The sequence below is a fragment of the Fusarium tjaetaba genome (genome assembly GCF_013396195.1).
Source record: "Fusarium tjaetaba strain NRRL 66243 chromosome Unknown NRRL66243_c0000318, whole genome shotgun sequence".
Taxonomy (NCBI): Eukaryota; Fungi; Ascomycota; class Sordariomycetes; order Hypocreales; family Nectriaceae; genus Fusarium; species Fusarium tjaetaba.
In genome coordinates this window covers 36,521-45,725 of record NW_023501514.1, presented here as the reverse complement: position 1 = coordinate 45,725, position 9,205 = coordinate 36,521, and the positions used below count along the sequence as shown (strand labels likewise).

General features: G+C 47.1%; 3 protein-coding genes across 3 annotated transcripts; 2 read left to right on the top strand and 1 right to left on the bottom strand.

Annotated features, from left to right (window-relative positions):
- Positions 1 to 733: 733 nt before the first annotated feature.
- On the top strand, positions 734 to 3,229 carry FTJAE_12131 (HNM1-choline permease; the record flags this gene model as incomplete). The annotated part of the gene is made up of 7 exons (XM_037345148.1): positions 734 to 1,218; positions 1,282 to 1,961; positions 2,110 to 2,305; positions 2,356 to 2,540; positions 2,591 to 2,602; positions 2,676 to 3,051; positions 3,106 to 3,229. The coding sequence occupies 7 exons, from the start codon at positions 734 to 736 to the stop codon at positions 3,227 to 3,229; spliced, it is 2,058 nt and encodes a 685-aa protein (XP_037200837.1).
- Positions 3,230 to 3,620: 391 nt separating this feature from the next.
- FTJAE_12130 (HOL1) lies at positions 3,621 to 5,372 on the bottom strand (the record flags this gene model as incomplete). Its single annotated transcript, XM_037345147.1, has 3 exons — positions 3,621 to 4,924; positions 4,973 to 5,107; positions 5,165 to 5,372. The coding sequence occupies 3 exons, from the start codon at positions 5,370 to 5,372 to the stop codon at positions 3,621 to 3,623; spliced, it is 1,647 nt and encodes a 548-aa protein (XP_037200836.1).
- Positions 5,373 to 5,984: 612 nt separating this feature from the next.
- FTJAE_12129 (uncharacterized protein) lies at positions 5,985 to 8,807 on the top strand (the record flags this gene model as incomplete). The annotated part of the gene is made up of 8 exons (XM_037345145.1): positions 5,985 to 6,053; positions 6,102 to 6,635; positions 6,690 to 6,778; positions 7,343 to 7,715; positions 7,779 to 7,800; positions 7,906 to 7,964; positions 8,015 to 8,203; positions 8,259 to 8,807. 8 exons carry the CDS (start codon positions 5,985 to 5,987, stop codon positions 8,805 to 8,807), a joined length of 1,884 nt encoding a protein of 627 aa, XP_037200835.1.
- Between the last annotated feature and the right edge of the window lie 398 nt (positions 8,808 to 9,205).

Genomic DNA, 9,205 nt, shown 5'->3' with positions numbered 1-9,205 from the left:
ATATTAGCTATAATAAAGCTATAAAATTATTAAAATATTTTTTAAAATACTTAATTTATTTATATATATATTAAAGGCTATATATTTTATATTATAAATAATTATATATATAAAAGCTAACTTAACTTTAATTAAAAATTATATTAATTATAAAATATGTAATATTTTTATATATTTTTAAATAATAAAAAATAAAAAATCTAAAGTTAAGCTTATTATATAAAAGCTAGGATTATAGCCTGCTTTACTAACTGCAGATTTATTATTTACTTAATAGATTATGATAATCTCGACCTGCTCAGCAGCTGGTAAGCTTGGGGCCCATCGAGTCCCCATTATGCTTAGACATTATAACGATCAATGTCCAAAGCATGTGTGATTCAACCCTGGCCATCGTCCGTGTCAAGGTAGCTCGACTGTTTCACGAGCTGCACAGAGCTGAGAACTACGCTGCGCTATTGGTAAGGGTACAGTTGTGGCTGCTTTGGTCTGCGGTAATTCTTGTATCTGGTGACCTGAGAGTCTTAGTCTGAACTCTAATTTCTAAAAGTTCGCGCAAAACGGCAGTTGCCATTAGAGTGCACGTACGTATGTGTCTTCCGACAATGACCGAAAATACATGGTATATATAAATGCCCCCGTAATATAGATCTCAAGGTCCCAAGGTTTTAACTCCAGTACTCCTATAACATTACCCAATATTTTCAATTTCAACTTTCCAGCAACGGCTAAAATGCATCTAGTTATGCTTACAATTATTTATTGGTCTTGGCTAGCTGCAGCAGGTCATACCGCCACCAACCAGAACAATAAGCAACAGTGCCGGCAGGTTTCTTTCGAGATTACTGCTTCAGCCCATAACCGAAATATCACTGGTATCGACCTGACTTCAAGCTTAGATTCTCTTGTGAAGTTTTACCATGTCGCGCCAGTGATCGAAGTTGGCGGATGTCAGACTCTTGCCGGTACTTACTGCGAGCCATCAGTGCATAACGATAACAATGGCAAGCTACAGGTATTCTTTGGAAGCATTACGGCAGATCGAAGTGGTTGGGATGCCCTCAGAAGCCCAGAGTTTTCTGACCCATACAAGCCGGACCGATACTCATGGACAGAATATGCCAACAGAAAAGGGTATCCCACACTGACTATTGATCGACTCGGGACGGGAAAGTCTTCACATCCTGATCCAGTCCTTTTGGTTCAGGCACCGTACGAGTACGTGATGGTTTTTCTTCCTCCCACCCAACCTTTATATCTTGTACTAATTACCTATCACAGGATTGCACTTTACATAGCTCTTGCTAAGCATATCCGAGCAGGAACAACCGGGCAGCTTCCTCAAGCCTATGAGCATCTGATTTTCATCGGCAATCCATACGGTTCGCAGCTCGGCGCGGGCATTGCAGGTGCTGAACCCACGGCCTTTGACGAATTTATACTCACTGGCTTCTCGAAAAACTTCCAGCAAGACATACTTGGCGTGGCCCTGGCCGCCCCGCTTCCAGCGCAAGCAGTTGATCCTGCACGGTTTGGCTCCTTGCCCGTTGGTTATCTAACGACATCGAGTCAGGTCGGTCGTACCAACTCGTTCTTTGGATCCAAGAAGCAGGTTGATTATGAGAACAAGGTCGCAAACCTTTTCTTTCAACGCAAAGATGTAGTCAGTGTTGGCCAGTTCGTCAGTATCTATGCCATCGAGTACGCGGCACCTAAATTCAAAGGAAGGCTGTTGGTGCTCAATGGCGAGCAGGATCAGGCTGTCTGTGGCCCTGGTAGTCCTGTACTGGGCTTGGCCGCGTGCACACCAATCACCGAAGATACTGGTGTATTGTTTCCGACCGCTGATTACCATTGGAAAACAGTAAACAGAGTGGGATACGCCATCCAACTACACGCCAGGTCGCAGATTGTATTTGATATCGCTCACTGCTTTCTTAAGGGGAAATCATATAAGGGTGGTATGCCAGCTTAGTAAGAAGGAATAGATAGAGAGTTCTTAGACCTTTCTTTAATATGACTTTCTTAATAGTATAAACTTTAAGTACTTCTTGATCTCTCTCTTTACTATATTCCTTGAGCTATCGCGTTACTAACTATAACTAACAGTATGCTTAGGCATGGCTGACGAGGATTACGCTCCGGGCACAATTATACTCGAAAACCGTGGCATCTACGGCTGGGATACTGGGACAGGCTGGCTCCCCTACATTGCTGCTGTACTCTACTGCTTCGCCGCAAATGGTGTTGTTACACACATTGCCGAGGAGCTACCCAGCCCGGGTCGCAAGCTTCCCCAAGTCCGGTTAGTTGATGGAGGCTTGGACTTGTGATTTAACGCTAACAAGGTTCAAGGAACATGAGTATGCCTATGGGCATCGTCATCGTCATTCCATGGACCGTTGCTATGCTCTATTCTATCAAGGACCTGAGCGCTGTTCAGAGTTCCTTTCTCCCAAGCTTCGAGGTCTTTTACCAGGCCACTGGAAGTAAAGCCGCTGCAACTGCTCTGCAAGCTTACCTGACGTTCCTTTACTATAGTAAGTGCCCTATGTTGGTATTATGTAACACCTTCTGACCGAGTTTCCAGCGTGCATTCCAAGTCAGTGGGTGACCTGCAGCCGTATTACTTGGGCCTTTGCTCGCGATATAAGTACGAGATTTCTTGAAGTAAGTCATCGCTAAGGAGCGTCTACAGCAAGGACTTCCGTTGGCCGAATACTGGCAGCATATCGATCCAAAGCGTGGTATTCCATGGAGAACAACGCTTCTTTCTGCCACCTTTTGCGCTCTCTACTGTTTGATCTACGTCGCAAGCACAACGGCCTTCAACTCAATTATCAATGCAACATGCCTCATGCTGAACCTTTCATACGTTATCCCTCAGGGAGTCTTGCTTACACAAGGCCGCGATAAGTTGCCACGACGTGCCTTTAGCCTCGGTAAACTTGGTTATGCAGTCAATCTGTACTCGGTTGTGTTTATGATTGTTATTGGCGTTGTGTTCTGTCTTCCGCAGACCAATCCTACAACTGCCGGGTCTATGAACTAGTAAGTAGTCCTTGCTGGAATCCACCACGCACAAAGCTAACCTTGATCTTGCAGTAATGCCCCAGTAGTTGTTGGTCTCTTCACGATAGTTTGCCTCCTCTGGATTGAGAGACGGTCCAAATTCAAAGGCCCGCATATTGACTGGGACTTACTCAACGAAGCTAATCAAGAGGACTAATACATATCCCAGAAACCGAAAACGGCGAATCATGGAGGCATGAAAAACGGAATCCCGTGGGTTACTATGCAGTCTTTGGTATCCTGCCCTGTTTGCCATTTTATCTTTCGATGTCGGCTTTGTACAGAGTAATTACGCAACGTGTAAAGAGCCTTCATTATTACCTTTTAACTTTGGCTTGATAAGATGGACTCGTACATATGGGAAATTTAAGAAAGCTTTCTTTGAACACCAGATGTAGCTCACCACTCGCCCTGTTTTACTTCATTCCTCATTTTCATCATGGTTGTAGTCTTGGCGGCGTTGACATGAGCAGGCCGGCGGCGGCTAAAGCCACAATAGAAGTGCCGCTTACTACCTAATTAGGCAGTAAGAAGTACATTGATTAACCTTAATCTGTGGTAGTAATGCCCTTCTTCTCCTCAGCCCTTGTAACATATCTCCTCCATTTCGGGTTAAGCATGTAGATAGGAATTCCAAGGACGAAAATTGCCCCAAAGATGCCAGCCAGTACCCCAAAGGTCCACGTGTAACCTCCATGTTGCACCATGTCTGTTAGTCCGTATGCGACTCCAAATGACACAATATTCTTAGTTCCAATGACCATAACAAGAGCTGGTCCTGGGTGTTTGGGACTAGCCTCAGCAGCGAAAGTAGTTGTGACAATAAGCACACTGGTAAATGTCACCTGGAAGAGAGTCCAACTAACCAGGATCCCCCAGTACGAACCACCTCCTTCAAATGCTGCTGTTGCCATGAACCCATAGAGGATAAGCATCGAAAACCCGAGGATGGCCACAGGCATCAAAACAATTAGTCTGTGTTCCGGCTTGTGGATACCGTGATTCCGTTTGGCCATCCATATGATAAAAGGCTCGCCTAGCAAGGTGCAGTAAGCAGCACCCAGCAACCCACCAATGATGCCACCAAGATTGATGAGACCAATGTCCTTTGGATTCCATCCATATTGCTGGAGAACGGCATCGTAGGTTAGTGAGACGTCAACCACGCAGGCGAGAGTGATTGAGCTGGCAAGGACCGTGAAGAGAATAGCGGGAGAAGTCATGCTCTGCGCCATACGCAGCAATGACAGCAACATGATCTGTCCTGGAGTCTTGTGGGAATTGCCCCATGGCTTTAGCATCTGAGCATAAGTCTTCAACGGCACGTCAGCCTCGTCGCCGCGCTGGTCTTCGATGCCATGACGCTCGAGATACTCCTGAGCCTCGCTATCCGGAACGACATGCGTGACCCCAAAGTCATCTGTCAGCACAGCTCTTCCATCGAGACTGACAACTGGTCTCTGGAAGCGAGTTTCGAATCCAAACAGACAGGCTAGTACCAGCCCCACGCCGACTAGTATAGCGAACACCCAGTAGTACCATCGCCAGCCAAGAGCTGCAGCTTCATAGCTGCTGGTCAAACCCATCGTGCTGCTGAGTACATTCTGAACCGTCCAGTATAAGCCAAACACGCGCCCGCGCTCATGAAGAAAGGTAACTTCGGTAAGCATCAGCGGCAGCAGCGACTCGGAAGCACCGGTGGCAAGGCCTTGCATGACACGACTTGCCAGGTGGCCATTGTAGCTGTTTTGAGCCGCTGAGCCTATCGTTGCAACGAGAAGGATAATAGTCGAGACTAGGAAGACTGGACGTCGGCCATATGCCAGCGCCACGGGCAGGATGATGAAGTTGCCTTTTCAAGGTCAGCTACTCATTTTCGTAAAGGTTGATGTTAACTTACCGAGGCCAACACAAAGAGATGGCAGAGTAAGGAGAAATGCAATTTGAGATGGCCCATATCCCTGTGGACCATAGAGCTGGAAGAAGATGCCCAAGATTGGTCCTAGGCCACCAATCAATGCCAAGCCCATGATAGCTATCAGAATGTTAGTCTGGCCATCGAGATATCCGGAAGGTCGTATGAGTTACTTACAAAACCAGCAACATGTCCCAATCACTGCCCATTTCTGCCAAGGCTTCCAGTTAAGAGGGTCATTGGGGTTACTCGAAGGAACTGGAAGCCGTCTGATATTCCCATGGGCGTCTACGAGAAGCGCATTTCCCTCTGCGTGTCCCGATGGCGCATTTGAACTCTTAGCTGGTTCCTCCGTATGCTCCGCGTATTCATTCTTGGCGGACATGTTGGTCCCTGATATGACAGATGAAAGAAGATGTCAGCGATAGAGAGCTTTGAATCCCAAGAAGAGGTCTCCGGGGATCTTTCATAACTTGACCTGGCATCTCTCGATCACGCAGTATATATGCAAGCCTGGTGTAGCCTGATAGGCGGAAGTATGTGGACAACCCGATCCTAGAATGCGGGGAAGATCGTCTCTCACTTACTTATGCCCGAGGCTGGTTCTCATGAAGGCCGATTTGCTGGAACCGAGAATGATCATTTAAACGGCTGTCGAATCACTGAATACGACGGATCCGAACCGAAGAACGGCCCGGGAAAGTGGAGCCGACAAAACAACCGAAGTGCTTAAATTCTTAAGAACGCGGGGTATGATGATCCATTGTGGCTCTTCGTAGACGACGTGCATAATCCGGGGTAACTTCAGATCTTTTAACGACAGGTCAGCGTCTGACATGGCCTCTCGGCTCGGGAAGGAGTACAGTCCCCGGTATGGTTATGGAGGTAGCTATATTAAGTCAAGCCCATGACATCTGTCGTTGTCAATGAAGAGATAAGCATTAGTATTGCCACGAACCTCTTTTCAAACTACTGCGAACCTTTCTGAAAATTGTCAATGGCTTCACACGATTCTGGTTCCACCCTCGAGGCGAGACTTGCGGCCGTGGAGAAGCTAGCACAACGAGTAAGAAACACGGGCATACTCTCCGAATCCACTCATTAATATTCCCAGGCCTACGATCGAGGAGAGGTAGAGAACGTGTTCAGCAAGTATATGCATCTTCACAATGTGTTCCAAGACGAACAGATCAAGGCTCTGTGGGTCAAGCGTGGTACCCCTGGAGTCCACGCCCAGTACACCAATGTCGGAGTGTACACCGACTACGACAGCATTATGGCCTACCATAGCGGCCGACCGTCACCACCTGGAAAGCTGATCCTACACGAAACTACCACCCCATTGATCGAAGTTGCAGGCGATGGTGAAACTGCAAAGGGGTTTTGGTTGATGGCTGGAGTTGAAAGCGGCCTAGCTGACCCCAAGAACGTGGGAACTATGCCAGAATTTCTCTACGAGCCTGAAGATAAGAACGTCGATGGCAAGAGAGTCTGGACTCACTGGGTCTGGTGCCACTATGCTTTGGACTTTCTGAAGCAAGATGGCCAGTGGAAGATCTGGCACTTCCGGTGTCTTGAAGTGACTCGCGCACCCTTTAGTGAGAATTGGATCACATTTGCCAAGAAGAATCAGTTAGCGTTTGACAAGGTAAGGAGTTTATTATTAACTCAACTGCATCGGTGAGATCTGACACAACGATAGGATCTTGCGTACTTTGGAAATGACGGCAAGGCTGTCTTTATGCCGACGCCAGATGCCAAGCCAGAAAAGGTCAGTTATGCGAACCTCGAGTATGTATGAACTGAACTAATCATTCTTCCGCGATATTAGAAGGCAGATGTGTATGGTCCAGATCGAACGCGACAATTGGATGTTCTCCTTCCATCAGCGTATGAAACGTTTTCTGAGACTCACGAATATTAATGTCAGTGCTTTGTTTACAAACCTTATTGATAGCAGCCTGTTTCCTCTAGTACAGAGATAGTGAAGTCCGTGCCTTATCAATATACCATGACAATTGTATCTATACTACAGTTTCTATAAGAATTTCATATCCAAGCCAGGTCGCAATAGAAACAGCTGTTAAATTGCATGCAGGCTTGACTCGTGCGTCGTAGGTATCACGGCGAGTTGGGCGCACTTCAAGAATACGACATGCCTAATGAGGTTAGACAAGATAACAAGCAGTCTAGCCTGGTCAGCACTGGCGGAATGGCCATCGTGGCTTCACGCAGAGCCAATAGATAGCCTTGGAGCTATCTCCCAAACGTGCTGATCTTTCGGCTTCCGACCAAGCCCAGGCAAATTTTCAAGCCACCAGGATTCGCACCGTTGAAATACTGAAACCTAGACAGCCCCATCTTCTCAGCTTCCATCTCAAACCTTCTCCGCTCACCGCTGACCTCGGTCACTGTCGCTTTCAACCACCGCCCAAATGCCAGTCAATCAATCGCACGAGAAGCGACCGAGATGTTCTCCGACTCTCAGCTAGAGCTGCTGGCGCTGCTGGAGAGGGTCTTTTCGTCAATCAGCCTCGTGGCTGTAGTGCTTATTTTCGTGACGTACGGAAGCATACCGAGGCTGCGCAATCCTCGGAATACGTTTATTGTGTTTGCGAGCATCGCGAATTTGGGCGCTAGCATTGGGACTGTTATTTCACGCGACGGATTGGCTCGTGGTGAGGACTCGGCACTTTGCAGGGCGCAAAGCTTCCTGGTACACATGCAAGTAATATTCATGTTCTGGAAGCCCCTCTGCATATGTACTAACATGCCATAAAGATTCATGCAGTCTGATGCCTGGTGGTCTCTCGGTATGTCAGTGAATACCTTCAGGATTGTCTTCTTCCAATCGAATCCGCATACGTTCAACAAGTGGCTGTATTCTCTGATTTGCTTTGGGGGACCATTCATATCAGGGTTTACACTGTTTTTCATCTCGACTCCAGCGCGTGGTCCTGTCTATGGAGCGACAACTGTAAGTCGGGAACCGAAACTAGTTCCAGCAACAAACTGATGACGAACTAGACCTGGTGCTGGATTCGAGAGTCTTGGGTCAGCATACGACTCTTCACCTCATACCTCTTTGTATGGATCTGCATCGCGACGTCAATCGTTTTGAACACGGCGGTCGGCTTTCGCCTCTTTCGCGCAAGAAATAAGGCTCGAGGTATCTTGAACTCGCGCATTCAGACCACAGTAACCGATCCTCAAACAGTATGGGTACCCCCTTGTCTGAAATGGCAAAAACAGTCCAGCTGACCAACAAAAGGTAACAGAAACAAACACCGACACTGACGTACAAGTACTCGAACATCCATCCGCTACTGCCATGTCTGATGCGCAAAAGTCAACTCCCAATGCCACGACCGTGGAGCCAATTCCTCCTAGCCAAAAGCAACAATCTTCATCATCAACCCCCAGTAGAACCAAATCCAAGTTTTGGCTCAAAGACCCAATCAAACGGGCTTACCTATTCACAACCTTCATGTTTACACTGAGCGTCCTTGTGACGTGGGTACCAGCGAGCATCACACGTATCCATAGTCTACTTAACCGTGATGTTCCATACTCATACCAAGTTGCCATAGCGGCCGTTATGCCGTTGCAGGGTCTCTGGAACGCTTTGATCTTTTTCACGACTAGCCGGGGCGTTATAAAGGATGTGATTCGCAAGAAATGGGGTCGTTGGGTCTTCAAGCCCATCAAGAACAATACCGAAATAGTGGGAAGGGAGAGTGCTCCAAGGGTAAGGGTCAGTGAGCACACTAACAGCACGGATTCAGCAAGTGATATTGAGCTCCGCCGACTGGCGAGGTGATCGAAATGATATGACAATAGCCTATATAGTTAAATGGTGTTGTTTCTTAATTCATCACAGACATTGATTTTACGGCGGGCACCCCAGAGTATTGCTCCAATTTGTGATTTGTACTTATGTGCAGGCCCATGGTAGAGTGGCCACCGAGATGATGATGACATGATGCGGATCTTTCCCAGCTATTGCCAACGACTATAAGATCATGGCGCCAAGTGGATGTGGATATGTTCTCCTCAACCCCAATAAAAGTTTGACTCTTAACCATCATGGCAGCTGGTATGGTTATAAAAGCTCAGGCGATGCTCTGTAAGATTAAGGATATTTTAGTATACCAAATTCAGAGCTCGAGAAATTAATGCAGTACCTAATGGCGAACCCATATTCGAAGCAATTATACA